This window comes from Eleutherodactylus coqui, chromosome 5, assembly GCF_035609145.1.
Source record: "Eleutherodactylus coqui strain aEleCoq1 chromosome 5, aEleCoq1.hap1, whole genome shotgun sequence".
In the NCBI taxonomy this organism is placed as follows: domain Eukaryota; kingdom Metazoa; phylum Chordata; class Amphibia; order Anura; family Eleutherodactylidae; genus Eleutherodactylus; species Eleutherodactylus coqui.
In genome coordinates, this window is record NC_089841.1 from 171,356,904 (window position 1) to 171,377,371 (window position 20,468).

The 20,468-nt window shown below is 44.1% G+C and overlaps 1 protein-coding gene across 1 annotated transcript; it reads left to right on the forward strand.

Annotated features, from left to right (window-relative positions):
- The first annotated feature begins 1,541 nt into the window (after positions 1 to 1,541).
- LOC136628072 (leukotriene B4 receptor 1-like) lies at positions 1,542 to 18,255 on the forward strand. The gene is made up of 3 exons (XM_066603692.1): positions 1,542 to 1,757; positions 12,740 to 12,783; positions 17,124 to 18,255. Exons 2-3 carry the CDS (start codon positions 12,772 to 12,774, stop codon positions 18,144 to 18,146), a joined length of 1,035 nt encoding a protein of 344 aa, XP_066459789.1. The 5' UTR covers positions 1,542 to 1,757; positions 12,740 to 12,771; the 3' UTR covers positions 18,147 to 18,255.
- Positions 18,256 to 20,468: the final 2,213 nt, after the last annotated feature.

A 20,468-nucleotide genomic window follows, 5' to 3' on the forward strand; every position in this document is an offset into this window, starting at 1 on the left:
CGCTTACATAGACAGGGGGAATACAGAAAGACAATACAAACATTACAGAACCACGGTTATATAGTAATCAGTTGATGGAAACAATAGGGGTGAGGGTCCTGCTCCAACGAGCTTACATACTACAAATTATAGGGATATAAAGAAGGTAAAGGGGCTGGCGGTGTGCGCGGTATGGCGAGGTGGACAGTGAGGGATTCTTTACACATAGACAATGGTCAGACATTTAGCCGTGTGACGGCAGAATCGCTATGACTGCAGGAGCTTTTTTAGGATGGCTAGCAGGGATTGCAGTCAATAGGTCAGGTGATCATTCAGAGTAAATAGCAGGCCGTTCAGTATTGAATGGCCGCTATGTTAAGTCAGTGGAGAGGGGCGGGGGAGAATAAAGAGTGCAATCTCCTCCAGCCATCCCAGGCCAACTACTGGCCGCTCTGTGAGCGAGCCAGCAATACTGGCAACAGCACGGGAGCGAGTGTATGCGGGGACAAGTGTCAGGCATCATTTGCCCGACATTCCTCCCGTCTAAATGGGCCTTCAAGCAGCAGGCCTCTCTCTCGTCATGAGGATGCTATAAAAAAGAAATCAAAATTTACAACTGTTGGAGTACTCCTTTAAATTTAGAATCAGCAATAAGGCTCCTGGGATCTGAGTTCTCTCAAGTATCCAAAGTAATTAGCAATGATTATTGGAGAAAGAACAAGAGACATCAACTGTGTGTGAAGTCACTCTTGTCCCCTTTCTGAGGAGCTAGGTCAGTGTTAAATTTATTAATACTGCAAAGAAGAACAAAGAAATGTGTAGTGGTTCAATCTTGGGAGACAACCCCTTGAGTTACTCCTTATTGCAGTAGAAAAGTATCAAATCATTACAAAGTTTAGTTCTGATGCATGAATACATAATGTGACGTGTGCATACATTAACCACATTGATAAGAGTAATGAATACGGATGCATTACTAAATATGGTCTGCAGGAAACTTTCAAGGCCCCACTACCAAGCATAGCTCAGTCCAGCATATGCAGCTTTCCGAGCTTCGGATTAAACTGTATTAATGCCTGAATAGCGAGTGTAATACAGTCATCTTAATACTCTCCCACAACTATATACTATCCCATACATTTTTGTAGAAATAGAAAAATGTATCATGGAATTGGAGTGCTGCAATCCTTCTCTATATTTGCCTCTGTAGACTGCTGAAACAAGATGCCTTGTCGTATTGCGCCTGTTTATACCCACCTTCTAAATGAATAATGGAGTGAATTGTGCAAGTATTACCATTATCTACTATCTACTGTAAGAACAAAAATTCTTCTATGTCCGATGTATGTTAGTCAGTGGCCAGTAGAGGGTGCTGTGCACATACACTGGAATACAAGTCAGCGGAGACCTGTAGAAGCTTGTCTGAAAATGTAAATAGTTGCCAAAAATGCACTTATCCTACATGCAAATAAGTACAATAGGTTTGAGCCAGTTACAAAATAATATTTGAACAAACTTCATCAGGCAGATTCGCAGTGCGTTAGTCAGCGACGCTTCTGGCACATGTTTTGGTTGAAGAGCTACTGGAACATTTTAGGAGCAGCAGCATTAGTCATTAGTCCTATGCAAAACAGTAAGGCAGGGTGGGTAGGGTAGAAAGCCATGTGTTCTAGTCTGATTGCAAGATATCACAGGCAGATATGGGAAAATAGCGCTTGCTTGTTGTCTACTGGATGCCTTCTGACACTACAACACACAACGGACGTATTCCAGTAAAAGTGAGTATTTATGGGAGGTTGTACTGTACTTTCATTTCCTATGCGTGGATTACTGACAGTTATTTCATTAATTGGGCGTTTTGTAATAAGTTGTTGAGTAAGCAGCTACTCTTTTGCATTTGCCTATCTTTCACAATCTTGCTATAATATATTGCAACTACAGTAAACTTCCATCCGGTCTGCTCTTCATCATTAACAGGTACTGCAGGGACTTTAGAACTAAAGTAGCAACTGTATACAAACAAAAGGTCATGTAACAAAGTTGTCAAATGATGTATATAGTGTAGAAGGACAGGAAAGGAATAACATGTGGATCCAAGGCAACTATAATGTAACGGACCTGTAGAAAGTAAATGAGGAACTACAGGTAATACTTATGCAAATCATATTCCCTCATATCTTACATTCCTGCCAGGGAGCAAAGCGACATTCAAAAATACAAATAAAGCCTTACAGAGTAAAAGACAAGTTCAGCTTTAGCTACAAGTTCTGAATAATACAGATGTATTTTTCTTTAGCTTGACTCTTAACACAACATGATATCTTGGTGTGCTGTACTATCAGGGTGGTTTAAGATAGAGAACAAGAGCTTTTTAATGGGTTAAGATAATTTTCTGTGTTGTGCTACTACTATCGATCTTAAATTTGCTACATCTGTATAGTGTTAAAACCTTCCGATCAAACAGAATTCACTTCAAATGTACTTGCCCAATGTATTCAATTGCTACTATAGGTGCAAATCAGCAAAACATGAATCGGGAGCTACTCAGGTCTACTTAGAAATGACAAGCTGTGGCTATGACTGTATTTACAGCTCATAGCACCCTAGGCACTGTGCCTTATTACTCTTCAATTAAAGGCTCATTCACACAGGTCAATGGGGCCCCTAAGGCTCGTGGGCCTGGGTGCAACTGCATCTTCTGCATCCTCTATAGCAGTAGTAATAGTGAACCCCCTCCCCCCCCCCCCCCCCCCACAGCGGCCTCAGTAGTACAAGTGGCATTCCACAGCGGCCCCCAGTAGTAATTGTGACACACACACACACAGCCCCCCCCACTGCGGCCTCAGTAGTACAAGTGGCATCCCACAGCAGCCCCCAGTAGTAATAGTGACCCTCACAGTGGCCCGCAGTAGTAATAGTGACTCCCACAGTGGCCCCCAGTAGTAATAGTGACCCCCACAGTGGCCCCCAATAGTAATAGTGACCCCCACAGCGGCGCCCAGTAGGAATACTGACCCCCACAGCGACCCCCAGTTGGAATACTGACCCCCCTGAGACCTATATACTTACCTCCTCCTCCTCTGCTCAGCACTGCTGCTGGCGCTGATCCCAGGTGTGCACACTTTGACATCAGGGTACTGCCGGACGCCTCCTTTCCTGCTCTCGTGGAACCATGTAGGAGACGTCAGGGGAGGGGGAAGGAGGATCCTGGTTACAGTGTACGCCTTGATCAGCTCCGCTATCAGCAACGCTGAGTGGATATCGCTAGGAGAGCCACGGACCCTGCCAGTATTCACTAACATGGTAAGCAGACAACGGCAGCATGTGCCAGTAGGGATGGCTCTGCATGCCGCCTCTGGCATGCGTGCCATAGGTTCGCCACCACTGCCCTATAGTTACGCTCCTGCTTATGATGACATTTGCAGAATGCTTTGCTGCCTAGTGTAATGGGTCTCAGAAGAGCTATTGCAAGGCAATAACCTCATTCCTCATCCAGCAGACCTAATCCTGAGTTAGGGCTCATGCCTACGACCGTATTTTCATCGTGTTTTACGTGTGTGTTTCATGCACACGTGATACGCTGTGAATGGAGTTGATGAAAGTCAATGGGCTTTCATTGATCCATGCACACCAGCGTGTGGACACTACATATTGATATGATTGAGAATAAATTGCCGCATGCTGTATTTCTCTGTGTATGCACGCAGTGTGAGCCCTATGCCATTCTGTCCATATGCAATCCATTCCCCAACCTGTCTAGTACCACCGCTCCGGTCCTCACCCCCAGTTTTTGCATGTGACTGCTGCAACCAATCATTGACCTTGGTGGTCTACGATTTGAAACTGCAGTGGCCAGTGATTGGCTGCAACAGTACCGTGAAAAATAAAAAAAGTTTTTCCTGCACCTACCCTTACTAAGCCCTCATGTTCATGGCAGTGGAGTTCCGTATGAAAATGCCACCCAAACACAATGTATTGCGTATGGACAGCGCTGTATACGCTGCCTATACCAATGTATAGGGGTCACTCTGCATGGTACGCAGAGAAATAGAGCATGCTGCAATCTATTTCTCATACGTATCAACACACAATGTCTACATGCACATATGCATGGATCAATGAAAGTCCATTGACTTTCATTGACTCCATTTACCGCGTATCACACAGTCGGGCAACACGTGTAATACGTGGTAAAAAAAAACGCACATGGACATGAGCCCTAAGCATCCCCTTAGGCCCTGCTCCTTGTATACTTGCTCAGATGCTCACTTTCTGCACACAAGCATGTACAGTACATATAATTACACCGTCTAGATATAGGTACCTAAGATGCACCAATATATATCTTATTACTCACAGGCACTCATGTACAGTTAAACAAAAAGAAAACATTTTCACTTCATATATAAACATAAGAACTACCCTGTCTACCCCAACGAAGATTTGACATCCAGTGCGCAGCCTGCTCCCTGCTTTGTGAAGCAACCCCGTTACACATCACATAGGAACCCATATATCAACAAAGGGGTAGTGGCCAGGAAGAGATCTGAGACCAAGGAGGAGCGGAGAAGGTGGGTAAGAAGACAGCCTAGAGTCAGTGTGGAGAACTACAGAACCCAGCTATAGCCCTCACCCCATTAGGGAAACTACAGAGCCCACTTAAATTGATTGTTTTACTGTGAAAGTTTCACAACTGGCCCAACCGAAAGTATAGAATGAAATGAAATTTTGAACACTGTGAGGCTGTTTTCACACCTGCGTTAGGGTCAGTTCAAGGTTTCTGACTCTCTGCTGCATTTTTGGAGGAGAAAAACTGATATAGAACAGAAAAAATACTGATTCTTTTTTTTCTTTTCCCTCCATTGATTTAAAAACAACGGAAAGCAAATGGAAAGGCTTTAATCTGCTTCTATTCCGTTAGTTTTTTGTTTTTTGGACAGAAAAATTATGCAGCAGACTGCAATTTTTTATTCAAAAATAGGTTTTCATGAAACCCCATTGAAATTAATGGAGAGAAAGGATAATTTTTTTCAGTTTTATTTCAGTTTATCTTTTCCAAAAACTGAGCAGAGAGACGGACACCCTGAATTGACCCTAACGCAGGTGTGAAAGCAGCCTAATGCATGCATGGAACAATTCTAAAGCTAAAACATGGCAGAAACCTAAATAGAAATTGTTTTTATCGTTCTTTTAGTCATCATCAGGAACCTTGCGCCCAATTGTGGCAAACTGTCATGGTAATCATGGTATTCTGTTGGCACAACCTGTTTTAGAGCCTATAAATCACTATGTTTGTCCACACGTAATGGCAGAAGAGTAGAGTGCAGATTATTCAATGTTACAGCATCTTCGCAATTACATTTTGTGAGTTCTGACAAAGTCCAAGGTGCAGTATATGTATTACAATGCTGTACAGTAAGGCTGGGTTCTCACAGGGTGGAATCCCATCGGAAATCTTGCGGTTTTGTCCGCAGTGAAAAACCGCGAGATCTCCGCCGGGAAAGTGCAGCTCCAAAACCCGCGGCATTTAGCGTTTTGGAGTGTTTTGGCTGCATGCTTTTCCATTGCGGCCGGCGCTCCCATAGAGAGCAGCGCAGATAAAAAAAATTGACATGCTGCAGCCGGGAAATCCGCACCGCAGCACAGGCTTTGCAGCGACGGATTGGAAGCCCCGTGTGGATGAGATTTTTGACAAATCTCGTCCACATGGCAGGCTAATCGCAGGATTAGCAGCCGCAGGCAGACTTGCCGCAGCGAAATTCCGCACAGAATTTTTGCGGCAAATCCGCCTTGTGTGAACCCAGCCTAAGGGGTGCTACAGATGTTATTTTCCATTTCCATTCTTTCTGAATGTTAAAAAGAAATTTCCATAGTTAGAACAGACGTAAAAATGCATCAGAAGTTTTGAACATGTCCTTTTTACATTAAAACACATGAAATGGTGTTGGTTTTACTCTTTCACCCAAGCAGATGGCACATAAACAATTGCCTTATGGTCCATTAAACTAAAATCCTTCTTACACTCTCTGTACAGGTAATGTGACCTTTATAGATCCCAGTTGCTCTGACCCTGTTATATTGTGGAATACCCACAACACTGTATCATTTCTCTAGTGCCCTACATAGGCCGCCTGTAGACGGCCGGGTCGGATCTCGCTGCAAAAATGTGGTCCTGTGCCCCTGCAGAGGCCTGCGGCTTACCCGCTCCCGGCGTCTCCTCTCTGCGCTGTGTGCCGGCTGTCACCACTGACATTTCTGTGCGGGTCTCGCACAGAAATAGAACATGCCGCAATTTGTTTTCCATGTGTGATTTCACGCGGACAAATCGCGGACGTCTGCCTAGGATTGCGTTTTCTAATGCAATCCTATGGCAGCGGCCACGGGCGGAAATTCTGCGGGAAATCCTGCCACAGAATTTCTGCTCTGGGCAGGGGGCCATATGCATCTCAGAAAATATGTAAATATTTGATGTTATTGTCCAGGTTGTTACTATTAAATTCATCAACAGTAAGGCTACATCATGTTTGGTTGTACATGTAAAACAAACTTTCCTTCATTGCCAGCGTATGACTGTAGAAAGCATTGCATGATAAAGTAGCAATCAAAATTATTCAACCATCATTGCATATTTGTGGAAAGGAATAGACCGGCTTCACCTGCAAAGGATGCATAGACTTTCACTGGAGTCAACAACGAAGTTTGAGCAGACTAATCTAGCATCCATAAAATCGGCTTTTATTGAACTATATTAAAATCCTATCAAGAAAAGAGACACGAGGAGAACTCGGCAACTTTTACGCATTTTGAGTTGTCATGCAGCTCTTAGTAATAATCCACAAAAAAAACTGTGAATACTTAGTTTAAAAACCAACAAATAACCAATTAGAAGGGTATATTCTGCAATGCTGTTGTGGAATATTCCATCCTATGTGAAAGGTCCCTTAGGGATCACTGATATTACATTCTTGAATCTGAGCTGAATCACATATACTGCATGCGTCTCATTATTAAGCATATGTCAGTATTTATCTTGTGACACCTTACTGTTGGCATACTTTTTAACATAGAAGACAAAGTTAAATTTTAATAAATCAATTGCCTCACTTTTTTCATCTTTCCTTATTACCCAGGTTAATGTTGTCATTTATCTATGATGAAATTTTCTAATAATACACCCTTAATCAAAGGCACCCCACTTTAAAAAAGACATAGACAAACTGGAACAAGTTCAGAGAAGAGTTACCAAGATGCTGAGCGGTCTGCAAATCATGACTTATGAGGAATAGTTGAAGGATCTGGGAATGTTTAGCTTGCAAAAAAAAGGCTGAGAGCAGACTTAAAGGGGTTGTCCCGCGCCGAAACGTTTTTTGTTTTTTTTTCAATAGCCCCCCCGTTCGGCGCGAGACAAACCCGATGCAGGGATTTAAAAAAAAAAAATGGATAGTATTTACCCGAATCCCCGCGCTCCGGTGACTTCTTACTTACCTTGCGAAGATGGCCGCCGGGATCTTCACCCACGGTGGACCGCAGGTCTTCTCCCATGGTGCACCGTGGGCTCTGTGCGTTCCATTGCCGATTCCAGCCTCCTGATTGGCTGGAATCGGCACACGTGACGGGGCGGAGCTACGAGGAGCAGCTCTCCGGCACGAGCGGCCCCATTCAGAAGGGAGAAGACTGGACTGCGCAAGCGCGTCTAATCGGGCGATTAGACGCTGAAATTAGATGACTCCATGGAGACGGGGACGCCAGCAACGGAACAGGTAAGTGAATAACTTCTGTATGGCTCATAATTAATGCACAATGTACATTACAAAGTGCATTAATATGGCCATACAGAAGTGTATAACCCCACTTGCTTTCGCGGGACAACCCCTTTAATAGCTGTCTACAAATATCTGAAGGGCTGTTACAGTGGAGAGGGATCAGCCCTATTCCCATCTGCACAGGGAAAGACTGAAAGGGAGGAGACACAGATTAGATATTAGAAAAAACTTTCTGACAGTGAGGGGGATCAATGAGTGGAACAGGTTACCACGGGAGGTGGTGAGTTCTCCTTCAATGGAAGTTTTCAAACAAAGGCTGAAAAAATATCTGTCTGGGATGATTTAGTGAATCCTGCACTGAGCAGGGGGTTGGACCTGATGATCGTGGAGTTCCCTTCCAACTCTACCATTCTACGATTCTCTGAAAGGTTTATAAGGCCTCTTTGTGGAAACTGTTTATGGTTTTTACTGGATGCAATTGGTATACAGAGCATATTGGCATAGATTATATACTTACCATTTTCTTCACTGCTGAGATATCAGCTCTGCTCCAGTTCCCCGTCACCCCATGTGACTTGCTCTGTGACTAGCCAAATCCTATCGTATTTGCTCTGGCTAGCGGAAGTTACTTTCTCTATTCATTTCTATGGGAGCTGCAAAGTCAGTGTCATAAGAATTAGTATAGACAGTGACTCCTAGCCTATGGGAAGATTCACCTAGTCACATCGCAGGATGACAGGGGACTAGAGCAGGGTGGTTATCTCATCAATGAAGCAATTGGCAATTATATTATTTGCCCTAGTATGCACTGTATACTATCACAGACTGTATACTATTACCAGCAAACAATAAAAACGTCTTTGAAGTGGCCTTTAAGGGTGCCTTCACGTGGGAGAAAATATTCTGCAGTGAAAATCCACACCAGAATCTGTAGGTATAAATGTGGATTATGACATGGGGTTGCTGGCAGAATTCTGCCATTTTCAATTCCGTATCAAAATCCGCATTTTAGACATTTTGATTTTGGTGTGTATATTTCTGCATAGCGGAATGTTCTGAGGAATATTCCCTACATGTGAAAGCCCTACATGGAACTAATTAATTAAAAAGAAATAAAAATATAATAACGGTGATAGTGCGAGATCAGTAGCTCCGGTCCCAGATGTTTAACCCCTTAGATGCCGTAAACAGTAGTGACATCTAAGTGGTTAGACGGCGGGAAGGTTCTCCCTCTGTTACCTCATTGACATCCCTGTGCCACAATCACAGGGTGCTGAAAGGGACCTAGCAAAGGCACCCAGATACGCCATGCTGCCTATAGCATTAGGCAGTTTATTAGGCCCTGCCTCTAAAAAAATTGAGCAAAAAGTTGGATGTTGCCAAAGTGATAACAATAAAAAATACAATTCCCTTCACAAACAAAACAAGCCCTCACACAGCCCTGTTGATGGAACTGTGGTTTTCAGAATATGGCAACACAAAAACAAATATTTCTTTAAGCGCGTTTATTGTGCAAAAGTGGTAAGAAAAAACAACATAAATGTGATATCAAAATCCCACTGACCCACAGTATAAAATGATTACCATAAAAACGAACCCCCCCCCAAAATTGTGGAATTGCAGTTTTTTCCCATCCCCTTCAAAAAAAAAAGCTTAACTTTTTTAAATTCGGCAAATTCGCTAAAAGAGTTCAAGAGGAACGTGGACGTCTTTCTTGAGTGATACAATATTAGATGATATCATCATTAATAACTTCAAAAGGGTCGGTGTGCCGGGTATTATTCCGATTACCAGATTGGAGTCAGAAAGGAATTTTTCCCTTAAATGGTAATAAGCTGAACTAGATGGACATATCTCTTTTATTGGCCTTACATACTATGTTACTAATTTCATAATATGACCCCAAATGGTGCCATTAAAATATACAACTCATCCCACAAAAACAAGCAGTGATACAAAAACAAAAACTAAAAAATGTATCATCAATGCACAAAATATGTGTCCTTAAGGGGTTAAGATCGAGGTGACAGTAGCTTGTAAAAAGGCGAAAAGAACATAAAGCTGTGAACGATGCCTCTGACAGTGACAACTGTGGTTGCAGTGATGTGGGACGACTGCTACCAATATTTGAATGTTTATCAAAGAAAGTGAAAGGCGACAAAGGTCAATGTGGCTTCAGCTTCCACATTTTCCAAATCTTAACTGAAGGAAGCATCACCCGGACGAGATTGGATAAGCCGTTTAGATAACACTGTAGTTTCACGATGACGTTTTCGAGTTAAAGGAAGTGGGTTTGAAACAATCTGAGAACATCTTGTAGAAATAACCCCATGGTCATGTGTGGAATAGATTTTTAGAGGCGTAAATTAGTATAATTTGTGACTGCAGAATAAATATCCTTCAGTTAGACAGAAACATATGATTCAACAATATGAGCAAAACCAACACCATGAGTCATCGATATCATTTCTGCGGATCAGTGGCAAACATCTTACTTCAGCAACATGTATTCTAGGGAAGTTCTCGAACACAGGCGAAATACTGAAGTTACTGAAAAGCACAGGTGGGCGTCTCTACATGCCTGTTACATGGTCATGTGCCAGGGCTGTGACACATACCCACTCAGGGCACAGCAGATATCAGTAGCAATTACTCATATCCTAGTTCAATTAGGTACTAACTTGGTGTTCTGAATTATCATCAGATCTTGAGATACTCCTCTGCAAGAAGTTTGACTGATATCTGTAATTGCTACCCAATCTGTAAACAAGTACTTTTGTTTTGATGATGTATCTGTTATTGTACGTATATCCCACTCAGTATATCATTATGGCCGCCTGCAGACGGCCGGGTCGGATCCCGCTGTGAGAATTCTTGCAGCGGGACTAGACCTGAGCCCCTGCAGGGACCAGCGCGGCTCCGGCTCTTTGATGTGCCGGCTGCCGGCCAGCCGGCGCATGCGCAGAGCGGAGTCGGCAGTCAGGGAGTGACATTTCTGTGCAGGGCTCGCAGAAATAGAGCATGCCGCAATTTGTTTTCCGCGCGTGATTTCGCGCTGACAAATCACGGCCATCTGCCTATGACAGCTTCCACAGGCGGAAATTCTGCAGGAATTTTTTTTAGTAGCAAACACTTGAAGTTCCTATATAATAAATGCAATACTTATTTCCTTTCTAAGAATTTTAAAGCAACCATCCAGGCCTGGATAATCAAAGAGGGTCTACTCTGACCACCTGGTGGACATTGTGCATAGTATACATGGCTTGTCTAAGACACTACATGCTGCTTTAATGGCCAGCACTGCTCATGTGGACAGTACTGGTTAATCTAAGCAGATGTAATGTCTTTTGTTCCTCCAGGATCGGAGGGTTGCAATAACCGCTTCAACAGACGAACGCATGCGCGTATATGCTCACCGCTATTTGTATTTGAGCATGAACAAGTCAAAAGTCTTCTTTTTTTACAATTTAAAACTATTGCAAGTGCAAAAAAAGCAGAAAGATAGGGTAGGACCTATCTTTTTTCACACACAGGAATTGCACGTAACAAACATGCTTGTAAGAATGAATTAATTGAAATCAATGGCTTCACCTTGTCGCGGTTTCAAATGCACGAAAAGCTCCGCAAACGTGTTCGTCTGCTTAAAGGGGTTGTCTCGCGAAATCAAGTGGGGTTATACACTTCTGTATGGCCATATTAATGTACTTTGTAATATATATCGTGCATTAAATATGAGCCATACAGAAGTTATTCACTTACCTGCTCCGTTGCTAGCGTCCTCGTCTCCATGGTTCCGTCTAAATTCGCTGGCGGCTTGCTTTTTTAGACGCGCTTGCGCAGTCCGTTCTTCTCCTTTCAGCACGAGCCGCTTCAGTGTGCTCCCCGCTACAGCTCTTCTGCGCATGCGCAGACGAGCTGTCACTGCTCGGGAGCGCGCTGGAGCGGCCATTTTGTACCATCCTCTGTTAGAGGAAGGTGCAGAGCCGCCCAGCTGTCCCAAGAAGCCGCCCAGCTGTCCCGCCGTCCTGCCGTCCTGCCGCCCAGGTAAGTGATGGGCCGGGGGGGCTGCCGCTGCGCCGGGGGCCGGCTGCCGCTGTGATGGGGGGGCTGCCGCTGTGATGGGGGGGCTGTCGCTGTGCCGGGGGGGGCTGCCGCTGTGATGGGGGGGCTGCCGCTGTGCCGGGGGGGCTGCCGCTGTGATGGGGGGGCTGTCGCTGTGCCGGGGGGGGGCTTCCGCTGTGCCGGGGGGGCTGCGCCGGTTACCTGCTGCCTGGCGGTGGGTGACTGGTTGGCCGTGTTCAATCCAGGGGTCCGGTCGGCAGCTGCGGGGCGTCTGGTTGTCAGGGAGACACAGCTGGTAGCGTCTCGGGAGCGCGCACGTCGGGCTACAGCAAGCGATGGGAAAAGAGCTGGCGGCCATCTTGGGAAAATTTTTATAAGTTGCTGAAACGCTGGAACTGTAAGTACAAACCAGCTAGAAAAGTCATTTACAGGGGGGCTTAGTAATGTATGCTTAATTAGGGGGACTGGGCAAAAAAAAAAATTCACTGCTTCCTCGAGACAACCCCTTTAAGCCCTAAGGCCCCCTGAACACAGGCGAGGTGGAATATCGCTAGCTTTAATTAATGTGCAACAAACTGTCTATCTAGCAAACCTGACCGTAGTGACGACTTGCGGGTGCTGCCCACCCTCCAGGGCGATAAGGTCTACAGCATTCGAAGAAAAGATTTTCCAGAATTTTACATATTTATTATTTTTTTAGACCTGTTACTTACGTTGTCTTTAGCTTAGAACAGAAAAAGGTGCAGAATTGTGATGGGGAACTTTTAAAAAGTGTATCATTTTTAATGTTTTTTAATTTTTTCAGAGATCTGTGCAAATAAGATTATTATTATTCCCCTTGCCGGCTTGGTAGAAGTGGTGCTATACACTTATGTGGCTGTACAGAACAAATGCAGCTTAGTTTCTTATTTCTGTGCTTTCTCACCTTTACTCAGGCTATTACTACCTGACAGAGGGCTCCGTCATCATGTCTGACGCAGTAAGTAGCAATAATTAAATTGTGCTTACAGCTGTTGTGAAACCAGCCTTACTACGCACGCCTTAGCGCAACGTCTGCTCGCATCTCAGTGTATTTTACTGCACTTTTTCTGCCCGCCGGGTATGTTCATCTGCACGTGGCAAACAAATACACCAATTAAAATGGCTAAATAGTTCCAGATGTGTTCTTCTTTCAGCGCAATTACGCAGTGTTTTTATGCATCTCCTGCGTATTGCGTGCACATTAGCACATGCCGCATTGACCTGTATAAGGACTTTTGGTGCGCAAATACACTGAAAGATAGGGGGTGTTCTAATTTTTTTTTTCTTACACAACCGAAATGCACGCGCAAAATCCAGAAATGTGAATGAACCCATTGAAATCAATGCGATAAGTTATGCAATTTTTTTTTATAGTGACGTACTCATTTTTTGCTAGACAGGTAATTGCATACATGTACTGTACATATACATATATAGCAAAGGTCTTTAAGATTTTCCTCGTACACAACTGACAATCAGAATACCCCTGCCGATATAGCCCCATTAGGATATTTTATTCCACAGATATAGGTCTCCCACTTGTGACCATATTAGCCAAAGCAAAGTGAGACTGCTGTTCAAGGAGACTCAGTATGACCATGTTTTGTGTAGACACTGACTGCAGATCTCAGAGCAGCATGAGTGCAGCAGCCTGTGAAGACAGCCCTCCGCCATAGCGGAGTTGTCTTCACTCAGTTCTCCTATTATACCGGTAGCTAGAGAAGCTAAATGTGTTACTAACAGCTGATAACCCGTCCTGCCTCCTCTGATTGATTACAGATGCAGGAGGCTTAAAGCCCCGTCATAATTTTACTATCGGCGGGGTTTTAAGCCCGGGACCAGGTGCCGTATATTTACCATGCCTGGTCCTTAATGGGTTAAACCACATGTGTCAAACACAAGGCCCGCGGCCCGCTGCCTCATGTTATGTGGCCCGCGGCATGCCGACGCCGCTCACAACTGAAGCGATTACCAGCTGGGGTGTCGCAGCTCCCCGCTGGTAATCGCGCTATTACCGCTGATCCCGGCGCACACTGACATCAGTGTGCAGCCAGGATCCACCTCCCCTGAGTCCCCTACTCATCAGTTCTGCAGGAGAGGACTCGGGGAGGAAGCGTGCTGGGCGCACACACTGATGTCAGTGTGCATCCGGGCTCAGCGCGAGCAGAGGGGGAGCAGCGCTGACAAGAAGGAAGAGGTAAGTATATGGGTTGGGGGGGTGCTGCTTATTACTGGAGGGGGTGCTGCTTATTACTGGGGAGGGGGGCTGTTTATTACTGGGGGGGCTGCTTATTACTAGGGGGGCTGCTTATTACTGGGGGGTGGGGGCTGCTTATTACTGGGGGAGGGGGCTGCTTATTACTGAGGGCTGCTTATTACTGAGGGGTGGGGGCTGCTTATTACTGGGGGAGGGGCTGCTTATTACTGGGGATGGGGTATTATTGGGTGGGGGCTGCTTATTACTGGGGAGGGCGTATTATTGGGGGGGCTGCTTATTACTGGGAGGCGGGCTGCTTATTACTGGGAGGGGCTGCTTATTACTGGAGGTCGACTGCTTATTACTGGGGGGGGGCTGCTTATTACTGGGGGGTCAGCTGCTTATTACTGGGGGGGCTGCTTATTACTGGGGGGCTGCTTATTACTGGGGGGGGCTGCTTATTATTATTACTGAGGTGGGGGCTTATTATTATTACTGAGGTGGGGCTTATTACTGAGGGGGCTTATTATTATTACTGAGGGGGGCTTATTACTGAGGGGGCTTATTATTATTACTGAGGGGGGGGCTTATTACTGGGGGGTGGGCTTATAATTATAACGTTGCTATGGGGGTTAATATTACTAATTGGGCCACTTTGGGAGTCGTTATTTTTACTGGGGCCACTATCAGGGTCACTATTAGGGCTCATTCACACGGGTGTAATTGTATTTTGGTCGCACAAATACGCTGCGTATTTGCGCAATCGAAAATCGCTTATGCCTGTATATTTGTGTACGTAAAAAGGAACGCAGGTGGGCCCACTGAAATGGTGCGCAAATATGCAGTGAATACACAGGTTTCATGCACATTCACCACGTATTTGCGCAGCCCATTCACTTCAATGGCCTATCGTGGTGCGCAGTACGCAACAAAATAGGTCATGCTGTGTAAAAATATACATCATGTGAATGAACTTCTTGAAATCAATGGCTTTTATTCACTGCATATTATGTATGCAAATACGCTTGTGTGAACAAGCCCTTAATATACTGTCTTAGACCCCCTGCACACGGGTGGAAATTCCGCGGCAAGATTTCCCGCAGAATTTCCGCCCGTGGAAGCTGCCATAGGATTGCGTTAGAAAAGACAATCCTATGCAGACGGCCGTGGTTTGTCTGCGCAAAATCTCGCACGGAAAACAAATCGCGGCATGCTCTATTACTGTGCGGGGCAGCCAGCACATCACAGAGCCGAAGTCGCTGGAGCAGGTGAGTGCCGCGCTGGTTCCTGCAGGGGGTCGGGTCCCGCTGCGAGAATTCTCACAGCGGGATCCGACCCAGCCGTCTGCAGGCGGCCTTACAATCGGCCCTTTGAAGGTCATCATAAGCCTGAAGTGGCCCTCGGTGAAAATGAGTTTGACACCCCTGGGTTAAACCCTTTCTGTAAATACATGTACAACATAAGCGGAAGGTAACTGTCCTATTATGACATAAATGAATGTCTGGCATGAGGCTGTTGAATTCCTAAAGCACTTTAATCATCAATGCAAAGGCAAAGACTGACCGTTTTATACCATCAGTAACAGCACACAGGGCTGTCTCATATTACACCTGCAGCGGTGATTTTTATTACTTCTAGTCAGCAACGCACAGGCAATAATACACAATGTTTAAAAGTAAAAGCCTTCTATTGGTTTTAAACAAAAAACATGTTAAAGGGCCACTCCGGTGAATTCTTTTTTATTCTTTACCGTATATAACTAGTCCCCCAGTATATATAAGTCAGCCCATATTACCAGTCACATTCTGACAACCTGAGAATTACTTGACTTTACATTCTCTCAAGAAGTCAGTTATTAGGCAACTTGATTCCTCTGTGATGATATTATAAAAACTCTATCACGCAAGCTCTTCATGGAGGAACAGAAACTCTTTTCACAGTTATTGCTGATAATTAGAGGCTACTGTCACACAGTTATAATGAAAGAGATCACAACCCATCTTCCTGACTATAAAACTGTGATCTGTAGTTTATTTAGGTTAGTATAGGTAATGGCAGTGTTCTCCCAGCCGGCAGAGACGGTACTGACTCTAGCTGGTCATATGATGCACTGATGCATCATGGGAGTGTTAGTAGAGTACAGAGGAAGTAAGAAGAGAAATCTTAGCATCAAGATAGTGTCTGATAAGCATCAAGCAGGAGGCTGCACTGTATGGAAATGACTGCAATATACATAGGAGGTGTCCAGAATGTGTTTTCACTGAATTGACCCTTTAAAAATAATTAAATAATGTTAGCAATAAACACTTTTTTATTCAAATAAATTACTTTCCTAAAAAAAATGTAGCCTTTAAAAATATATATTTCCCAAAAGGATACTAAAAATTGGGCTGCATTCCCACGAACATATATCGGATCGGTTTTCACGCCGAGCTGATATACGTCGTCCTCATGTGCAGGGGGGGAGGATGGAAGAGCCAGGAGCAGGAACTGAGCTCCCGCCCCCTCTCTGCCTCCTCTCCGCCCCTCTGCACTATTTGCAATGAAAGGAGGTGGGGTGGGGCGGGGCTAAGTTCCGTGAATAAGCCCCACCCCCATCCCGCCTCTCCCCATTGCAAATAGTGCAGAGGGGCGGAGAGGAGGCAGAGAGGGTGCGGGAGCTCAGTTCCTGCTCCTGGCTCTTCCATCCTCCCCCCCCCCTGCACATGAGGACGATGTATATCGGCTCGGCGTGAAAACCGAGTCGATATACGTTCGTGGGAATGTAGCCTTATTCTGAAAAAAGCAAGGCGTTAAACTGCTACATAGCATTATGTAATACAAATTAAAATGCAATTACTTAATTAAAATTATAAAAGTTATGACAGTTCAAATTAGGGGAGGCAAAATAATAGATAGATAGATAGATAGATAGATAGATAGATAGATAGATAGATAGATAGATAGATAGATAGATAGATAGATAGATAGATAGATAGATAGATAGATAGATATGAGATAAATAGATTTTCTGCTGTAGTCATTATTCTGTGGTGAAATTTTAAATTGTATTAAATAATATAGTTACTAATATAATAACTGACATTTATTTTTATTTATAGAATTTGTTTCTTGGACTGACCGTAACTGCCAATATGACCCCTGCAAATGTCACTAAGGAACTTGCCACTAGATCCAGTATTGGCATTGCAATCCTCTCAACTGCCTTTGCCATTGGATTTCCAGGAAATGCCTTTGTCATCTGGACTGTGTTGACCTGCATGAAGAAGCGGACTTTCGCCTGCATTGTCATTTTACATTTAGCTATTGCAGACACCATTGTCATCCTCACAGCACCAGTATTTATCCATTTTCTAGCTACCGGTAGCTGGATATTTGGGAATATTATCTGTAAATTGTGCCATTACGTCAGCTGCTTGAGTATGTATGCCAGCATTCTCCTCATCACCTTAATGAGTATAGACCGATTTCTTGCTGTCTCAAAACCATTAGCCCCTCTAACTATAAAAACTAAATCATCTGTTAGCAATATAGTTTTTGCAATATGGTTGTTAGCAGCTCTCTTAGCTATGCCCATGCCATTCTACCGGCAGGTGATTCCCTATAAAAATAAGCTGTTGTGTATACCTTTTCATAGTTCTACTAAACATGTGATTTTTCAATATCTTTTTGAGTTTTTGACAGGTTTTTTATCCCCTTTCTCAATCATAATATCTTGCTATGTCTACATTGGACTAAGGTTACGTACTGCAAAGTTTCAGACCAAGCATAGGACAAGTCGTTTGGTCATCATGATTATAGTAACTTTTGCCCTCTTTTGGCTTCCGTATCAAGTTGTGAATATAATGCAAGTGTCAGGGGAACTTTTCTCATCAGAAAAACTTATCAAAGCAGCTAAAGGTGCAAGACCTACTACTACAGCATTTGCATTTTTCAGTAGCAGTATGAACCCTATTTTATATGTATTTGCTGGTGGCAACTTTATAAGGACTGCTGGAGCTGAATTCCTGGCCAAGCTCTTTGAAGGTGTTGGCTCTGATGCCAATAGTTTACGTAAAGTCTCCCATGTGTTCCGGCAGCAGGGTCAAGATGAATTATTGGAATTGGACAATGTGAACAAATAAAGATTATGTTTTGCTTAGAAGAGTAAGAGATTTATTTTCTGTACCATAGATGCAAAGTCATGCATTTAATGCAAACCGTGTGATATATTAAAATGCATTTAGAGTTGTTCTTAGCTGTTTAGTCATTCACAACCCTCAGTGACCTCCATGTTCTTCAGTTTTGCACTGCTTCTTTCAGTCATGTGATATCCATGCTAGTGTCAGCTTTGACAGTGTCAAGCCATTGTGTCCTTTGGCGGCCAGGTCTTCTTTGTCACTGATGTTCCCAAGCATTATAGATTTTTCTAGCGACTCCGCTTGCATTACATGGCCAAAATACGTGAGTTTGAGCCCGGTCATCTTATCATCTGTGAGCCTGAGCCTGGTCATCTTATCCTCTGTGAGCCTGACCCCGGTCATCTTATCCTCTGTGAGCCTGAGCCTGGCCATCATGTTCTCCGTGAGCCTGAGCCCGGCCATCCTGTCCTCCGTGAGCCTGAGCCCGGCCATCCTGTCCTCCGTGAGCCTGAGCCCGGCCATCCTGTCCTCTGTGAGCCTGAGCCCTGGCCATCCTGTCCTCCGTGAGACTGAGTCTGGCCATCTTGTCCTTCAGTGATATATCAGATCTTATACGATTCAGGACTTCTCTGTTTGTTACTTTTGCCATACAGGGCACACGCAGCAGCTTTCGCCAGCACCACAGCTCAAACGCATCAATCCTCTTTCTATCAGCTTTTTTTCACAGTCCAGCTTTCATATTCTTACTTGGCTATGGGGAAAACTGTGGTTTACACAATCCCGCATTTAGTTGCTATACTGATATCCCTACTTTCCCAGATTTTGACCATGTTTAGCATTGCACTTCTCCCCAATGCTACCCTACGTTTCATCTCTGGCATAGATTCTCCAGCCTGGTCAATTTTCGAACCAAGGAAGATGAAGTCTCGCATGCATTCTACGGCCTCATTGTCGATTTTGATTTGAATTTGGCCATTTTTTGTAGTTGTCACGCAATACAGTAACAGAACCATCTTTTTAAAAAGTTGTGTTGTGTAATGCAAACATCTAGTATGGCTGAAATTAAAATGTATGTAACATAGATAACACTAGTGAATTGGGCTAGCACACTATTTCACTTTAATTGTGTTCGGTTGCTGTGGTTTCAGTTTAAGGCTTTGTATACATTTGTACCAAGGCATTCTTTCTTCCAGTTCTATTCTGGGAACAGAAAAACAAAATTCTAGCTACCGCATGCCGACCATCATTTACCATGACAAAACAGAGCAGCTGGCAGCACTATTTTGTTTGGCATTTAGCGCAGTACACCAACGCGGATGTGAACAAAGTATTAACTTTTTCTTTCATATTTTTACCATTGCTATAATGAATAATTACAACAAAATATTTTGTGTTGCATTTACCCCTCTGTTGGATTTTTACTAATTATCGCTGATGATACTGCACAGTACGTATTTATTTGTAAACTGTATGACGTGTTACTAAAGTACGTCTTAGCGGAGTCTGTACCACAGCACAGCAGGTCCATATGGTTCTTCATATGGCTCCATAGAAATTCCATATGCTGCCCTACGGTTCTTCTGTAGGGTATTGGAATCTTCTAAGGTTTTTATAAAACATACAATATGTGATTTAGAACATATACAGAAATAACAGATGACTGTCTTCAGTATACTCAGAAGTTGTAGACAGATAAAGACATATGACCTCCAAGAAGCTTAAAGGAGTCTTCCAGGTACAAATACTATTGATGGCCTATTCCTGCGATAGGTCATCAATAGTTGATCGGCCTGGGTCCACCACTTGGGAACCTAGCCAATCAACAGAGCCGGCACATGTTGACAGAGCCGATATACACAGTGGTGAGAGCAGAAGCTGCTGGTCCGACTACAGTGTAGTGACTGGCTCTTGTAACTACAGGCACAGTTCCCAATGATTTCAATGAGAGCTGCACCTTAAATTACAAGCGCTGGCCACTACCCCAGGGTCAGAGCAACATTGTTATCTTTGACTCCGATATATATCGGAGCTGTCAGAGGGTGCCTTATCAGCTGATTGGTCGGTGTCCCGAGTGGCAGACACAACTAACCAACTATTAATGACCCATCCTGAGGATACGGAGGAAGTCCAGGCTCTGTGTAGCTGCTGCATCAACTAAAAGGTCTGGCCACAGGCATGGTATACCTTATGTGCTGTTGGCATATCCGTATATATACCATCCTGAGGATAGGTCATCAATAGTATTTTGCATTTGTGCCTGGAAAACCTCTTTCATCTGGCTTGCTGCAATCTGAAAATATTTCAGATTCCAACAATAAGAAGAAA